Below are 19423 nucleotides of genomic sequence, written 5' to 3' on the forward strand. Positions count from 1 at the left end.
AGAGGTGTTGGTTTAATTTTTGTCTTTGTTTCTTACCACACAAATGCCTTTTAATTTACCCCAAGTTGTGTTTGTTTTGCCCAGCTTAGTAATTAGTAAGTGATCTCCCTTTACCACAATCTTTACGTCAATCCAAGAGCTTTTCCATCCTATTTTGTCCCCCTGTCCTTCAGAGAATGAGGGAGTAGCTGGGGCACCTGGATGCTAGACAAGGTTATCCCACCATACCATTAAACTTGATTTCATGTCCAGCTTCAAACACAAGCAACGGAGATATAAAATTACAATTTAGAACAATGTGGTATTTCGGTAGCTAAATGATAATAAATTGTTTACATAAAATATATAGGTTATTTATATTAATAAAATGTTTCCTCCCTTTTTTAGTCTGTTTTGATAATCTAAAAACTGATGAACTGTAAAAAAATAATTTTTTATTCTCTACTTTTTTTATCCTCAAAAAAAGAAGTATAAGAATACTTTGACAGCAAATTTATTCCTGACAGACAACTCTACTGAATTAAGACGAAAATAACAATTAAAGTTCACATGCTGCTGTTTAAACATGGAGATAATCATGTATCATGTTCTGCTACCAACAAACCAAAGCCAAGGACAGAAATATCTGATGCAGTAAAAAGAAGAAATACTGAGACAAAACACTGAGAAGAAACACAGTGTGAGAAAAGAGCTTTGAGTATGGATGCAGGACATCAGTCTTTAGAATTTTCTTTGCAATATCCCATGAGCACACAAATGTCCATTTGCATGGAGGCAAGGAGAAAAATTATAGAAAAAAATTACATTCTCCGTTTTTATGACTGATTGCTCTGAATTCCTCTGAAACTTGTCCCTTGAAATCATATAAAAATAGAAGAGAAATATGTTGAAAACTGACTTTTTAAAGTCTCAGATATTCCCTGTAATGCTGCTACTTGTGATTTATAAATAAGTATAAATAGAGGATCCCCACAATGAGAAGAAATAGTGTAATGTTCCAGCGCTGCCATTCTAAATACCTGAAATACTTCTGCTTTCTGGCAACTGCTGCCAAGATACTACTATATTACAGATGACTTTAATTATGTAAGTGAATTCATTAAAGTCAATATGGTTACAGCTACTTCAGATGCATGAATAAGAGCTTCAGCTGCATTGAAAAAGTAAATAGAAGAACATTAGTAGCAATTTTCACTGAAATCAGAGTTTTTGCTGTTGAAACAACATGGGTAGAAACAGCCACAAAATCAGAATTCAAAGTAAAATCTTGGACCAATCAAAATCAAACATTTTAATACATTTTTTGTGCTGCTTTGATATTTCACTTGGGTGTTAATTTCTGGAAGTATATTAATGTGTGTTTTATCCTAGTCCCACAGCAACCAGCCACCATGTGTTAGCTGAGGCTGAAAAATCTGATTAACCTGGAATCGCTGGAGTTTGGTCATACGCTCCTCAAGTTTCTGACAATGTTCCACCAGCTGTGCTGACAGTTTCTTCCAGCGGCCAAGGATCACCTCAATCTCTGATCGGTATCTTTGACTGACTTCTGCAGGGGCTTTCCTGGACAAATCCTCCACAGTTGTGCTGAGATAGTTCAGGCCTTTTTGCTGCTCTTGGAGAGAACTTTGTAGAGCCTATGGATAAGAAGCAAGTAGTACCCTGATTCATGTGTTAGGCAGTTCTCTTTGTTTCATAAGCACAGCCAAGACATGTAGGTCACCTTTGCTAAAACATGCAATGGCATAATATACTGAGCAGTTTGGAATTGCTTTTCTCACACAAACCAGAAAGTAGATTTTTTTAGTTGAATCGAGAATATAACCAGAGGTGGTTATACTTGCTAATAGATGTGATCTACATACATTTCATTAACTTGAGATGGGAATTTACTATGGCTCTAGTGATTAAAGATTTCAAAAGAATCAGACTCTACATGGACAAAAGCAATAAACTTAGAGAACCAATTCTTTGGTTTACATTTTTGATCACTTCTCAAACTTTTGCAATTCTCAGTCCAAATTTACTGCATCCAAATTTTTTTTCCTATATTCTACTTTTTATTTCTGAATGCTCATCAAACAACATGCTCATTAGCCATTCAATAGTAAAATATTATCAGACATTGAAATACAGGGAAGGTTTGTACCCACTGGCAAAAGTTGTTCTGCATTCGTGTCTGCTTGTAAATTTGGCAGAAAATCTGACAAAGACCATGCTGCATTTTGCAAATCAGAATTGTTTCCATGTTAGCATTGGAAAATGACATCAGCTAAATCTATATATAAATACTAGAGCTATCATCAAAGGAATATTATATATACCATGGGGACAAACAAGGTCTTTACCTTAACATATTAAACATCATATAAAATTAGTTTCGATGGTGAACACCACTTTATATTCTTCAACTTTAGGAGTCAATATATTAAGCAAGCAGCCACCGCCTCCTGAAGCCCTTGTGTAAAACCCATTTACTCAAGATCCATAGGCTTCAGCAGGCTCATGACAACTGAGGGTTTTGTCCTTCTAAACTTGTCACTCAAGACATTCATTCCCACAGCTTGATTACTCACCTTGAGCTCCCTGAGTCTCTGCTCCATAATTTCATATTCAGCAACTGCAACCTGAGGCATGGAGAGTTTAGTTTCTGACTGCTGGATCCACAAAAGTACAGTGTTCATTGTCTCTTTGTAGTGTGCAGGAGGCAAACTGTCACAAACTACATTCAATGGGGAAGAAAAAGGAAGGAAATAAAGGAAGGAACAAAATAAAATGATTTTGTGCTTCGTTATTCGGTTTGCTGACAGAAGATGCTTGATAAAAGACCAAGCTTCATTGAAGTCATTGGCTGTTTTGCAACAGATTGCAACAGGCTCAGTATGTTTAGTATCAGAATTTTCAAAAAAATGGTGGAAACAGAAATATTTTGAAAAATAATGACACTTATTCTAACGTTTACAATATCTCTGCCATTTCATGAGTTGTGTGTCATTTGACTCTCTTATTATAGACCACAAGACAACCTATATGGCCAAGACAACTAGCTTAAATACGTGTGTTGAGAGATCAACTGACAAACCATTGTACTTAATCCAAAATCTAATTTCAGAAATATATTAAGAACTAGCGTTCCCTTTTATGGCCCATGTTCAATGTTTCTGTTCAAGTAAAATGTTCCGTTTAAGACACCTGTTAAAAGCGTAGAAAATTAATCTTTCTTCTACAATAAAGTTGAATTTTATTGAACTGTGCCTATTGTGCCAACATTACAGCTGCTGTAAATAGACAACATCTGGCGCACACATCAGCAACTCATTAGCACAGAAATTCCCTCTGCCATCAACAACAGTTGCTTCTATACTCATTGAAAAATGTACAGACAAATAGCATGGCTGGTTAGAACTGAAATATTTCCAACTTGTACGACATAATAATGAAGCATATAAAAGCTCAAAAAATTTACACCCATTTGTATCTCCTGTATCCTCCTCCATCTTCTCTGATGTTTCAGAAAGAACTGTACTGCAAAATGACATATCTGTCCAAAAAGCAATTTTGACAAGCCTCACCAATAAAGTTTATAAGTGCAAGCTTGCTTATATTTTCATACAGCAATGCTTTGCAGACTGTACTTCAGATTTTAACCTAATTTTTTAGTTGATCAACAGAACATTATATGAAAAAAAAACACCCTTATATTTTCAGTTAGACATCATAACAACATACTAAAATCAGGGCAATCTAAGCTCTCTCTTGTGAAGTATACACATTGTATCACATACCTTCCTCATAAAAGTCTTGGCTGATCTGATTTATCATATACATCTGGGGATTTACAAAAGACTTGGTACCAGAAAAGAATTACCAAGTATCTCTTCCCTTGTGACTTTTTTTTTTTTTTACGCAGAAACCAATAGTAATATATTCTTGGAAACACAAACCCGAACATATTCAATCTCATCAAATAGCATTTTAAATCTTTTTATTTCCTTCGTGAGATTCGTATTGTCTTTGACTCATTTAATCCAAATAATTCCTACTTTAGAATAGAACATACATTTAAACTCATCATTGCAAATGAATGGAGATATAATTTCAGTTTATGTTAAAGAATTATACAATTTTTAACTGCAGTTTTATTTAGAAATATGAAATGGAGTTCGGTATTGTAATATAATGTTTGATTTCTCTAAATTATTTTCTCCTTTAAATAAAAAAAACAATCTTATGACTAATGTATAACTCCAAGCATTTATATAAAAGAATAGCTATTTTCAATAGTAGTGAAGACTGCATCAGAACAGGTAAAACCTGTTACAGCAAACTCCATCAAACTGCATCAAACTCTTATTCTGCAAGTTTGGCAATAATAATTTTAAAACCTTCCAAACACTGCAAACATTTTGTTCAATTGCAATGAGTTCCCTTCTGTAGTATTTGAGGGACCAAAAAAGAGTTCAAATGGGATGATGGATGTTGATTTAATCAAGCTAGTGTCTTTAGAATGTGGTTATTATATATTAACATGATAACATCTTTAAATTGAGTGAAACAACAGTTTTCCTGTTTCACTTTTTGAGATTACCACAGATTACTAACAGTGAAATGTTACTTTCTAATTTTTTTTTTTTAAACATAGAAAACTTGTCAGCATTTTCATCCACAAGGAAGCAGATTAACTTTTAGGATGACACTTAAGAAAAGCCTTTATTGTTTTTGCAACACACAATGTCAATGATGAGAATTCAGCCAAACTCCTACAGTGGGATTATTCATTACCTAATCATAACTGTCTAAATAATCTAACCCATTTATGGCCTCTCTCTGGACAGTAGGAATCTTTAAATTTCCCATGCTAATAACATAAATCCACATTCAGACCTGTTTATTTTATCCTAAAATTTGCTTTGTGATACTAATGTTCATGGGTTAAAGCCCACATGATAAGCAAAGTCTATTAATATGGATTCTGTTGTATTATATGAAAAAATGAACTGGTAGTGAGAATGATTCAGCATGTCCCCAACATGGACCTCGTTTAGGTGTAGCAAAACTAGGCCCATGACAGAACTGTAAAAAAATATCACAGAGGGAAATGGCAAATATGTTTCTGTGTAGTATCAGAATACAATTTCCATCCCAGAATGGAAAAATATTGTTGTATTAATCTATTCCACTTGTAGGAAATGAATTTTGGTGTGACTAACATTGCAACCCTTGAGAACTGACAGGCAAATACATTTATGCTTGCATATTTATTTTAGAGAAAGACCTTAAATTTGCATATATAATGTTCAAATAGATATTTGGTTAAGATATATTTTTAATAACTAGAACTATTTAAACATGTGAAAATAGGTTTCCAAGTAAGCAAAGTACTCCGTTTTTTTTGTTTTTCCTCCCACCTTCTTTTTTTGGGACCAGACTTTTCAGTCAAAAATATTTTCCCAAATCAGAAATAAAATGAGAATACAATTATCTCAACAACTATCATATCACACTGGATAGGTTTCAATGTGTATCTCCTGCAGTCAGTAGAAATCCCACTGTTCATCACATCATTATGAAAGGCAATAAATATAATCTATGGGATCATTTTAGTATAGAGTTATTCCCTCAAATGAATTAACTATATTGAACTTCATGTATTTCCACTAAAAATTTCTTCAGTAGCAACTGCAGTTTACAACCAGGTTGATTTTCTCACAACTTTGTTTTGTTTATTTTGTTATACAAATACTTGAACCTATTCATCAAACTCTTTATACCAATGCCTTCATAAAAGCTGTGATTCCCTTCTCCCACATTTCTAATCAGACACTGCCTAAGTAGAATCATGAGGACTCTTGTATAATATATAATCAATAGTCTGCAAGTGATTTAACACTTCCAATTCTGTTTGTTATAAAAGTCTTAAAACAAATAGAAGGGAATAATAGAATGGTTTGGCTTAGAAGGAACCTTAAGGATCATCTCGTTCCAACACCCTTAGCATAGGCAGGGACACCTTCCACTAGATTAGATTACTCAAAGCCCCCTCCAACCTGGTCTTGAACACTTGCAGGGAAGTCCTTCTCCAGTTTCACAAGATCTAATGTAACAGTAAAAATCTTTTAAAGACAGAAATTTTTTAAGATGGTTTTATTTCCCATCCATAAAAATTTTCATTTTTACCATGGAGGAAAAGGATAAAGTCGCCCACAGAGTAGAGGACATTATCTCATACACATTCATTTCACAGGCTGCTTTGTCTTTTTGATCTTTATTTAAATAAAAATAATTACCAGATGAAATGGATGGATGGGGGGGGGGGGGGGGGAAGAAAGAAAGAACGAAAGAAATTGTTTGAATGCTACTTATTAGAATAATAATTTCCCACACACATCTAAGATGTATCTTCAGCTCAGATGGCACATTCAAAGAAGGTTAAGCAAACTTCCTCCCTCATAATCAAACAGCAATGAATATTTTTGCTACTAAATCATAGTTTAGGTCTTAAGAAAAACTTACAGTTAGGAAATTTACAGGACACCTGCTTAAAATTTTCCTTCCTCAAGTATACAATGATAACAATTTCACTTCAACTTATAACCCATCTATCATGTACTTAGAGCATCAAAATAAGTTAGCAGTTCAAAGTTTAAACAAATGGAGACAAATTACAGACTAAAACTCCCAACGGTCATCATACTGTTATAGTTACTGTGGTTTATTGAATTATAAAATTATGCCAAGACTAAGTTGCATGAAATATATGTAATGGAACACTCTAAGAAACTGTATTAGTGGATTAAAGAGAATAGCAGTTTCCATGCAAAATAACTGTAAGCATGGCTTGGGTAAATAAAAAGTCTAAAGAATCTTGACACGATATAGAAGGCAAAATCTTTCTAAATAAGAGAAACATCATTTGAATCCAGATGAATAATTCATCATTAATAATAAAAATGACAATGATGACTTCACCTTTGGGAGTTACTGATCCTGCAAAGGTAGAATCAGAACTTGAAAGGAAACCACAGTGCATGAATTTATGAACAGAAACATGGAAATAAGTATGACTTTTCCTTTGCCACCTCCATCTTCATACTTTTAACTTTACCTGTGACAGAAGTCTTTTCCTTTTTTTTTAGTGACTTTCTAAAAATCTAATGACTTTCCAATTTCCCTCTGAAGAGAGCCTTGTCAAAATGAGAACATGTATCTCACTCAAGACCATGGCTGAATAAGAGTTCAATGCAGCAAGACTAAAAACCAGAAGCACCTTCACGGAATTTAGTTCAGTCACAGAGGTTCAGGACTGCTGGAATGAATCAGCTGCCACCCAGGAGGGAGTTTGAACCAGGGAGTGTTCACTTACCTGACCCTGACTGAGAGCTGTGCCTGGGCTGAGGGGGAGTGGGAGGCTGACCAGGCTGCTCCCTAGAAATCTCTCTGACAGAGCAGCAGTTTTAATGTCAAGACAAGTAAATATAAAGTGCAAACCCTCATTTTTCACCAGGGCATTACAAAGCTAAGAATTTCCTTGTGAAATCACATTATTAGTTCTTGAATTATTGCCAGGATTGTCCATTTCTCTCCCTCATATAGATTACTGAACAGCTTGAAGCACTGTCTGATCTCTGTTTTTTCTATATACCAATATCGTTGAAATGACTCTAAATTTGTTTTGGGAGGAGGGAGATCTGGAATGCTGGATAACTCCTATTCAAAAGGACCTTTCAATATACAGATATTACATAAAGTGAAAACAATAAGGTCATATTTCTTCGTATTTTATGAGGTTGTATTTCTTTAATAAAAAACATTGTAAAATAGTGAAAAAACAACCAAATAGGTTTTAGAATTTAAATTACATTTTATAACTGGATATGCTAACCAAATCATGGAGAAAAAAGTGAGAAAATCTGAGTGACAAATCTACTGTGCAGCACAGAGAAATTACTAAGCACTCTTGAACCTAAAAAAAACCAAACAAAACCCAACCAAACAAAACCATGACCTTCAGAAAAAATGTAATCAAAACCCAACCAAATAAAAAGTATTTGAGGGAGACAATTTCCAAAATAAGAGGAAACTGTTTATGGGGGGGAAATTCCCTTGGAAAACAGAACAGTTAAATACCCTTATCCACCCGAAAAGATAATATGGAGTAATGGAACATGAACAAAAAAAACCCAACAAACCAAAAAACCAAACCTCTTATGACAAGTCAAAAATAAATATCTTTTAACATAAGAAGAACCCTTAATGATGAATTTAAAAAAAAAATCTTTCTAAACATATACGTTTTATGTACAGGGAATTAAAAAAAATAAATACTATAACTCTCAAGCACAAAACCTATGAGGAGAGGCTGAGGGAGCTGGGGTTGTTCAGCCTGGAGGAGACCTCCTCACTCTCTACAACTCCCTGAAAGGAGGTTGTAGCCGGTGGAGGTTGGTCTCTTCTCCCAGGCAGCTATCAGTAAGACAAGAGGGCATGGTCTTAAGCTCTGCCAGGGGAGGTTTAGGTTGGATATTAGGAAGAAATTTTGTTACAGAGATGGTAATCAGACATCGGAATGGGCTGCCCAGGGAAGTGGTGGATTCTCCGTCCCTGGAGGTTTTTAAGATGAGACTGGATGTGGCACTTAGTGCCATGGTCTGGTAACCATGGTGGTGCTGCACCAAGGGTTGGACTTGATGATCTCAGAGGTCTTTTCCAACCCAGCTGATTCTATAAATCTATGATTCTAATGAAACTATGAATCTATGATGATCTGCAAAACATCATTCAGTTTTCAGGAATTTTTTCTATTTGTAGAAAAAAATTAATTGCAAATAATTTATGTAAATAAAAGATAAAATATCTAAATAATAAATAATAAAAGATAAATATCTAAAATGCTCTAGCAAAATTTCAACATTTTCTATTAAAGTAAGGCTAAAATAAAGACATGGGATATGGCCTTTTCCCCATCTGTATAACACAAGAAAAGTAGTCATTAAAGAAAGCTGAAGAAACTGAGTCTCAAAGTACCAAATTTTCCACGCTTTGGTTTCAGGGTTTGTTTGGGTTTTTTTTTCTATATGTTTTGATCCATAAGACTTTCCTGAAATGGCAACAGGCAAACCGATCCCATGCGCGATCGTTCATATCTAGAACAGTTACGACAGGAAGTTAGCACTTTGGATAAAACTATGTATGAAATTTCTGAAGATCAAATATAATTGACATAACACTCTCACCTAAAATATCACTGCAGGTATGTACTGTACGAGATAAAACAACCTCATCTTGACAGCTGAACCATTTGAGATGAAGCTCCTATGATGCACAGCAGCCACATAAAACAGTAACAACTGTCCAGGGCTCCATGAAATATTGATTTGGGAACTTCTGTTTTCTAGCACTTCAGGAGACTCTCCTCAGTCTGTTCAATGCTTTCACCTCAGAACAACTCCCTCTGCAGCTGTCCAGGGCACCCAAGGAGCATAATACAGCATGGGGGGGTGGGAGGAATGAACATTCAGGAAGAACTTTCCCAAAGCCCATGGTTCAGGCAGTGAACACTATTTGTCTTACTGGACTAATCAACTGGTTAGTTCATGAGCAATCACTACAGTAAAATCAGATGAGGCAAACCCGGCAATTATGCAACATTAGATAAAGAAGAAATCATAAGCAAACTAGCATCTACAATATTTTTCTGTTGGCAGAATGGCAACCGATTTCACCATATTAATGGGTTTTAAATCTTACCCACTGCATGTCTTGGCTTTAGAGTCATGAATAAACATTATACTCCTTAATACTAAATTTCTACAGCTCATTCTTTCATCACTTGCTATGGCACACTTACATTTTATATCTTTAGTTCTCCTATGCATCTTCAGTTTGTGTATGCGTGCATGTGTGAAATAGATACAGCAGCACAGTAATGTACTGTTGTAAAAACAAAATCCAAAACTCTTCATGAAAGAATTTAGGAGGAATACTACAAAAAACCACTAGAAGGAGCTAGCACTATGTCAAATCTCAAAAGAGTACAGTCATTTAGAGATATTGTTGGTTTAAGAGGCAAATAATGTCTTTGTTGTTGAGAAAAGTTGCATTTGTATTAAGTATTAATTTCATAATCAAAAACAGAAAGTGTTACAGTAGTCATTGACATTCTACATATTTTTAATAAGAAATAGTCACTTTTCTATTTTGGTATAGCATTTTCCACCTCTTGAAAAATTCATTTTACTACAAATATTGCAAATAATGTTATAACTGGCAGGCATATATTCCACGTTGTAAAAAAAGAACAGTTGGCCACATGATAAAAAACTTGATACGCTAAAGTAGCTGCTCTCTTTGATGAGCTTTATGCAGTTAAATCTCTATTCTGTGAAAATGTAGAGCATTTAATATAATTTAATATTAGCATGTAAATAAATCTCTTTTCTCTCTACTGACAGAGAAGGACTGTCCCACCTTACAAAGACTTTTTTAGGTCACCAAAAAAATATCACTGAATCTGTCCATAAACACACTAACAAGAGGAGGTCTGATAGTAGAACTACATTGAGTGTAACCTTTTCTTCTTCTGTACATTCCCTTGTTTTTCTATTAATATGGAATTCCCTGATGATTTTTGAAAGACTAATTCAGTTGCAAAAAAGTGCACCTAAATTGCAATACTAGTTTAATATGACAAAAGCAAATATAAAACTAAGAAAGTAAAATATATACAATACCTATTCTTTCCATGCTAGTCAGGCAAATTGACTTCTTGTCATGAACACTTACTGGTCTGTAGCTGCTTTTCTCTGGCATGCATGTCAGCAAATATTTGTTTGAAATGGCTGGTAAAAGCAGCAAGGTCAGCATCCAGAAACACTGGTCCTTGTTCTTTCTCTTTCAGTGCTTGACTTTGAGCCTTTAGTCGTTCAATTTGAGGTTGAAGGGTTGACATTCGGATGATTTCATCCTGCATGTTTGAACAAAAAAAAAATCAAGATAAAGCTACTTGAAAAATGAAATCCATAGTGCCATGAAATCACCACTGTTTCAATGCACATTATACATCTCTTCTGCTTCCAAATACATCAGTTACAATACAAGCAAAACCAGTATTTTAAATCTCTCCTCACAAATCAATACCTCTGCTCCAAATACGATTGTTGATTGATAGCACTGCTTAAAGACACTTTAAAGACACTTTTGCAGAACATTGTCATGTTATTAGTGTAATGCTCAAAGAAGATAAGATAGTACATTAATATTTCATGCCTAAGGAACATCTTCTTCATGTGAAGCTGGGAAGAGAAAAACACATGTCCCATAACCCTGGAGTCTGTTAGATTATGTACTCAATCTCTGTTAGATTATGCACTAAATAGCAGGCCAAACAGTCTAAATAGCATGAAGCAGAAAAGGAAAGATGAAGATGCCCAATGATTTCTATCAGCCTCACAGAAACATATCAGAGTTTGAGGTTAAAGTAGAGTAGGATAGCTCAGTTGGAAGGGACCTACAAGGAACATCTAGTCCAACCACCTGACCACTTCAGGGCTGACCAAGTTAAAGCATGTTGCTAAGGGCATTGTCCAAATGCCTCTTACAAACTGACAGGCTGGGGGCATCAACCACCTCTCCAGAAAGGCTGCTGCAGTTTGAACACCCTCCCAGTCCAGTCTAAACCTCCCCTGACACAGCTTTGGACCATTCCCATGCATCCTGTCACTGGATATCAGGAAGAAGAGATCAGCACCTTCCTCTTCACTCCCCCTCCTCAGGAAGCTGTAGAGAGCCATGAGGCTGTGTTATTATACCTTCATGAGACCTTGTACACATACAACTACTAAGTAAAAAGACATGAGGAAAGTAAGCCAAATGTACAGTTCATAGTAGAGCTACTCAAAGAGAATCTTTCTGCTTGAAAACACAGACCCTCTGTAAGTACAATTCCAGCTTGGAAATGCCTGAAAACAGAAGTAATAGCACAGATCTAAATTTGGGTTTCAAACATTGTTTTCTGTTTGAAAGCTTTTGGAGTCAGAGATTCCCTAAAGTCAAGCTTCTACAAGTATGTCATGCAATTTATAATTCAATACTACATCTCAATATATTCCTGTACATCAATATTAACTTGTAAGTAATCCCCACCCACAGAGCTCTCTACAGGAAGAGAAGATAATCAAATTTCTATGACAGTGCAGCACAAAAACTAAAACAATTTGGGAGAATAATAAGTGAATTGGTGTAACCATTTTGCACAACTACTGTGATTCTGTCACACTATGACAGAATAATATTCCTCCCCTGCAGCAGAACACAGGGTATGTATCAAGTAAAATGGTGTGCAATAGCAGAATTTTGGAATTTGAAAACAATTTTCTGGCACAGATCCTTAACAGAGGTGATGAGCAACAATTTCTAAGACACAGATTCTTACAGGAAAAAAAAAAGGAAGAAGACTTTAGGGCCACAGTTCTCTAGCTTAAAGAGTCTAAGCATCTTAATAACTAAATATTTTAAATACCCATATGTTGGGTTCTATTGTCTCTTTATTACTTTACCAGTCTTTCCTTTCCCTTCCTTGAATAAGTTCAATAATTACTTTGTAAAGACAAGGGTTCCATTCACCATTTTTATGTTGAAATAGAGTTGGTCATAATCTGTCCCACTGTTAGAACACCAACGAAGTACAATATCATAAAAAACTGGGAGAAGAATCTCTAACCTTGCATTTTTCCAACTGAGTTTTTACTGTAGCAGGATCTGTTGCTGGTGTGGGTTGTGCTTTCAGCCAGTTTTCTGCAGTAATTGTTGTCTGCTCCAGTTGCTGCAGCTGGGAGTAGAAGTCAATGATGTTATTTTGGTACTCCAGCCATGCCAGTCTTTCACTGAGCAACTGACAGAACTCAATCCAGCGGCTCTTCAGCTGCTCTGAGGCTTGTCTAATGTTGTCAGGATTGAGGCCCTCTAGAAACACGGGAGAAGAAGATGATTAAAGATAAACAAGTTACAAAGACAATAATAATAAAAAAGTAATATAACTTAACGATTCAATTTCTGGTTTTGAGAACTCATAAATCCAGTGAATGATTTATCATCAAATAACAGTCCTGAATATACAGATGTTACACATTAGTGGAGAAAGCATATCAAAAATATTTAAAGTTGCTGCTAGGGTACTTTTGTTGCTATGGGAATGAATTATAAAGTACATTAAAGTACAAGAATGGGAATAAAGCAGAAAATAAAGATACAATACATAAAGCTAATTAAAACTGCTGTAAGAAATAAGAAAATGCATGACAGCTGGATTTTGAAAACTTTGTCTGGACTGTAATTAGATTTTAATGTACAAGACTGTTGTTGGATTTTCTTTCATAAAAAGACTGATTTAAATGAATGGGAACTACATTCACAGCTATTTGGAGGCTTCTGATAATCCCTCAAGTTTTGCATTAGATGTTATTTTAGAAATATCATCAACACATGATCAGATCAAATTTCCATCCAGGCCAGTCCTGTGTATCCAACAGTGACAATCAGGAGACACTAAGCAGAGAGACGATGAACCATAGGTGATGTTTCTCTATGATTATTTTCAGACAGGGTTTGGTTTCTCTGACATAGTTTGCCCATTTCTGTCTATTGTTCAATAATTATGCTTATATTAAAGTTCATAAAGTCAAACTGGCTTTAGTTATTACAGACAAGGCAATTATTTAGAACAATTTAAAGATAAAAGAGCTCTATATTCTCTGTGAAGAAAGTGAGGCAATACATATGAAAGATAAGCAAAGGTGTCTTACAATAACATAATTTATAATTATACTGAAACTTGAACTCAGGCTGACTTCAAAATAATATTAACTTAAGCATCTCATTTATTCTTTCAATGGAAGCTTAAATCTAACCCCTAACCTTTTTTTGGTGTAATGACATGTAATGATACATATAGCAATAAGACCAATCTTGATTTCAAAAATAAATTTCTCAATTCATTAAGCAATGCTATATGCTGAAGAACATTTTTAATATCATCACTTAGTCATACACTAGCTAACCAGTAAAACAGTTTTTATCAAAATAATCAAAATTAAAGTATTTTTCTTAAAAGCAAGTTTAAAAGCAAATGAGGCAAAAGACCTAAGTGTTCCACTTCTGTGGTCTTTAATACACTGTCAAATATGGTTTATCGAGTTTGCAACCTGGACTCCCAATCTACAGGAAAATTATTTTTTCAAGGATAAAGAATAGTAAAGTTGATGAGCAATTTTGTAAGGTAGGACACAGGAAATGAAGTTCTAATTACAACTAAATCCCTTAAATAAAATAAGTACTAGAAATATATTACAATAAAATTTTCTAGGGAATTACTATAATGCATGCTATATAGTAAACCACACAAAATGATAATCCAGGATCATGTCTGTTGTGGAGCACCATAGTGCTCTGGCAAATCCTATTCTGGATCCAGCTCACAGCTACTCCATTCAGAGTTGCTTGGGAACAGCCCACTTGGAAAGAGACTGTGCAGTACCTGACAGTGGTTCTCTGGATATGCTTTGTTTCTGGGGTGCTGCCTTAGCCAAGCAAATTGTACACGATTTCAAAAACCAAAACTACAGAAAAATAGGAAGCCCAGGGCTACTGGGAGATAATGGCAACTGTACTGGTTGGAGCAGTCACATGCACACATTGTATACTCTAAAAACTGAAGAGCACAGTTCAAGGACTATGAAAGAATATAAAATGAACCTTAAGAGGTAAACAGGATTTTGACACGTCTTAATAAAATCCAAAAACAACGTGGTCTTCCATGAGTGTGTGTGTGCATCTGGAGATGTAGTACACATAACTAGATTTTATTAAAATGTAATGTCTAAGTAACATATAGTGACATGTGAAGAGACAGCATAAACCTGATTAGCATAGCACATCTAATTAACAAGAATCACAGATGACCAGGCACACAGATACTGAACCTTAACAACAGCAAGAACAAACAAGTCTTATAGAAGATAAGACTTTTAACTGTGTTGTATTTCAACAATTTTTTTCCTTTTCTGTTGTGATATTAGTTATAAAAATGCTGTATACCCATAACAGAGAGCAGATTATCTTTGCCACCGTGTTCATGATTACCTCTGAACCTGGAAGACACTGCTTATGAGTTTGGCAGAGTAGATATGAAAAGATCACTTTTATTTATTCCTCCTTTCCTCTCTTTTCAGCTGCCACAATCGCCAAGGTACCCTTAGGCAAGATTATGATTACCAGGTGAAGTGCAGTCATGGATTCCCCATGTATAATAATACTTTTCACTGCAATATTTTCTTCAAGGATTCAGAGAGGACTATTTCAGATGATCTCTTTTCTTCTTTTTACTCATATGTCTCTCTTAACGTAACATTTAAACATGTGAAATACCCAATATTCAATTTTTCATGAATTCTTTTATGTAATATCTAAGCTTTGAATCTAAATGTGATTCCATAAGTCCACAGATAAAAAAATGCTTTTGCTCTTCATGTTACTGAAGTGGACAGTACAAATCTGGTTTGTGCTGAGCCATGTTTGGTAAAAGATTGCAGAGATACGCCTCCATTAGGCAACACAATATCCTACTGAAAGGAAGACCCATCTGAAAATCTCCATAGCATGTGTTTTCAAACTTTCTTAATTCACAGTCCACTCAGGTAACTCAATGTTCTCTATCACATGATGGTATGTCATTGCCAGAAGGATGTAAGAAAATGGCTATTACTTGCACTTGAAAACATTTGGGCAAGTTTGTAATTTTTTTTTCTTATTATGAAGAAAACTAGTCCTTTGTCTCCTTGAAAATGACAAATTATTATTTGAGAAGTTGATACGAGGGCATAATTTTAATGTTTTTATTTGCTCACTGAATTGCTGAAAATCAAGAATTTCACAGAATTGTTAGGATTGGAAGGGACCTCTGGAAATCTTCCAGTCCAACCAACTGCCAAGGCAGGGTCAGCCTGAGTAGGTGACACAGGAGCTTGTCCAGGTGGGTTTTGAACGTCCCAGAGATAGAGACTCCACAACCTTCCCGGGCAGCCTGTTCCACCCTCAGTGTAAAGATTTTTCTCAGGTGGAACTTGTGTTTTAGTTTATGGCCATTGCTCCTTGTCCTGTTTGAAACCTTCCTCTGTGATAAGTACTGATTTCTTCATTAACTTTAGCAACTTTAGCAACCTTAGCAACCACCAGCTTTCATTCATGATGTTAACATCGATCCCCTTGTTCTGTTTCAGTTATAGTAGAAAGACATACCAAAAGTTTACAAACAGGTCCAGAAACCATATAAAACCCATTCTCTGGTAAAATATTATTTTATGAATAGTGCATGGTTCATAATCTTTTCATATTCTAAAAGCTTCTGATATAATCATTGAATAAATATACTGTACCCAGAGGAAACAGATCATTATCTGAAGTGCATCTATTAATTTTATTACCTTATATATGGCACATAACAAATTGTGCCTGAACATTTTTAATTGTGCAGCACCTCACATGCAAGTGCTTTGGAATTGCCAGTTAATATGAAGTAAATCTTATTAAGTGTATCTATCACTTGCCATGGTTCTGTGATAGAACAATGTAATATTATTGTGGGGTTTTGTATCTTTTGACTCCTGTGTGTTAAATAGTAACTCACAAGATAATTTATATCTTCCACAGATCAGTGGCACTTAAATATTAGATGTTTTATCACAACAAATTCATTTGTATTCACTTAAGTACTGCTTATAGAAATTCTCTGAGTATTCATTTTGATGCCCTGTTTATTTTATTCTAAACTACTATAATAGTCAAGTGTTCACTGAAACTGCTAAATTGCTTCACTCATGCACCAACAGATGTGTTATTCCATTTTAGAATATAATTTAGTAAAGAAAAACAAAATAGATACTTTTACTACAAAATGGGAGAAATATGGAAGTTTTCTTTGATTGTAATCATCAGACTTCTTTGAAAGCATGGGCAAGGAGAGGCAGAGCACAGATCAAGTAGAAGATGGGTGGTTGGATAAAGAATCATCCACCAAAACCATCAATGATTTCCCTTGTGATAGGAAAAGTCCTTCAAATGGCAATGTCCAGACACACTGCTTACAAACACAAGAATAGCTATGCTGTGTGACAAGGCAGTTCTTTCTAGTGCAAAATACTTTTGCTGACAATGGTTGAAAACATTTACATAAGGCAAGAATAGTGCCCTGTATAAACGCATTTCCTCAGAATAATTTCTTCTGAGCTAAAAAACAAACAAATGAAATCTTATATAAATCAATCCAATTATCTCCAGAATTTGAATCCTACTTTCTGCTTATTCCCTCTCCTATCACAGTAAAAACAAAAGCAAGAAAGTAAATATAAATGATACAACAATGGAATTCACCACCATTCTGAACTTGCTCTTACAAACCACCAGACATTTCATCTTTTTATGCTCTTTATCTGTTACATTCAGAATCTTGTTTAGGAGTGGAGGAAGAACATTTTATATATTAACTAAAGCCAGGAATTCAGTGATAGCATAACTGGAATCTTAAAGAGTCTAATTATTATTAGTCCACATCTAATTGACACACAATAAGTGAAATTTAACAATGCAATTAAAATTGTCATCACTTGACTTCTGAACTCATTTATGCTGTAAATCTGTTTGCCTTTTGTAGTCTTTTAATTACAGATTACACTGTAAATGCATGACAATCATCAATTGTATCACCGACTGGTTTCCCTAAAGAATAACAAAGGGAGCATCATCATTTTTGATCTGTAAATTGTGGTAGTTAAAAAGGGTTTTCATTCAAAATAACACAGTACATCTTTCCTCCACTAGATGTTAAACTGCAGACCTCCCACAAATCCATACAGGCACATTAAGTCCAGTTCCTTCCCATGTTATGGAAAAGAGTTCCAGCATTAGAACAGGGAGGTATGAAGGCACAGTCACGCTGCTCTGCTTAACATTACTTTGGAGATTCTGCAAAACTTTCCTCTTATTCCTAGTGAATCCAGCAATCAAAAGAAAAAAAAATTCTATGAGCCAAAGAAAGACTATAGAAACTTAGTTGAATTACTGTGGAAAATATAAAGCTGGATAACTCTACTACAGTTTGAGGTGCAGTTTTAAAGTCGTTAATATTTTTACATAACTTTTAGTTCAATGTTAATTGAACTAAATTGCAACTATTAATTTTAATTGCAATAGATGATAATGATTTGGAAGAAAAGACAAATAGAAAATATGCTCTATTCAAAAGTACAATGGCTTTACATGACAGTTAACTTTGTCTACCCTCAAGGAGTAATTTTGAGCACTTCGCAATATATTCCATTTGCAAATCCTTTTTAAAATCATCTCACAGTTCTCATCAACTAATGTTAATTATTTAATTCTACTCTCTACCACTGGTAATTACTGCATTCATTAACCATTTCAAACACTATTCTTCAAATTGACTTTGCATTAGTGGAGTAGCTGAAAGCCCCATAAATATTTAGGGCTTCAAGTCCAGAGGAATTGTTTTGTTTTTTTTTTTTTCAAATGGATAGTTTCTTCCCTAAAACCATGACAATCAGGGATCTTCGTTTTCACAGTCAACTAATCTGTCATCAGTGCTAGAATATTTTTGCTACCAAGGTTACCACAGTATATGGCATGACATAGATCTCAGAGCAGCTGACAAAGCTGATGAAGCTGATAAAGTCAAAGCTGGCTTAGTTAGTCTACCCTGTACCTGCACCCCAGTTGGAGGATGTGCTTCCTACAAAAAAGGTGCAATTTGTGACATAGTGGAAATATTTATATGCACATCTAGCCACAGTGGAGATCACGATATCTACAAACCATGAATAAGAATGGACCCACGGACTGAGGGAGAAAAAGGGGAATCTTCAGTTAAAAACACATAAGAATAATTAAGGCAGAATGTTAGTCTACTTGATATTAGACTTGGTAGGCAGTACAGTACCAGGAAAGCATTATCTAATATAGTAGTAGGTTCTGCAACTAAAACCAAAGTTAGTCATCATAAAGTACTATATAAACCAAAGGTACTAAAACTGGAATTCTTGAGGTGCAAATCTCCATTTGGCCAAAGGAAGAGTGAGGCACTGCTAAATGTGCCCTAGACAGATTCTGTCCAAATTAGCAACCTCGACATGTCAGCACACAAGTTTCAAATGCTTCCTTAAAAGTCATGTACAGTCAGTTCTTCCAGTCAGAAAACATGTTAAAAAAAAAAAAATCAGAACTTTTTATGTACTTAACCATAAAACAGCCCAAATTGTTTCAAAGAGAGTGAGCCTGGGAAGGGAACCCTTGAAGCACTTGTTACAGTAATGATAATTAAATATGCACCACACATCAAACATGACCACTTTTAAAATAT

General features: G+C 34.9%; 1 protein-coding gene across 14 annotated transcripts in view; it reads right to left on the minus strand.

Moving 5' to 3' along the window:
- Positions 1–19423, minus strand: part of DMD (dystrophin) — a 1059271-nt gene that overhangs the window by 654481 nt on the left and 385367 nt on the right. For all 14 annotated transcript variants that reach the window (XM_064646820.1, XM_064646822.1, XM_064646818.1 and 11 more), the window contains 4 exons: positions 12719–12960; positions 10783–10963; positions 2577–2722; positions 1425–1637 (listed from right to left, as the gene is read on the minus strand). In XM_064646820.1, the coding sequence (XP_064502890.1) occupies positions 1425–1637; positions 2577–2722; positions 10783–10963; positions 12719–12960 (782 nt within the window). The remainder of the gene's footprint in view (positions 1–1424; positions 1638–2576; positions 2723–10782; positions 10964–12718; positions 12961–19423) is intronic.

Source organism: Pseudopipra pipra, chromosome 2, assembly GCF_036250125.1.
Source record: "Pseudopipra pipra isolate bDixPip1 chromosome 2, bDixPip1.hap1, whole genome shotgun sequence".
NCBI classification, from domain to species: Eukaryota; Metazoa; Chordata; class Aves; order Passeriformes; family Pipridae; genus Pseudopipra; species Pseudopipra pipra.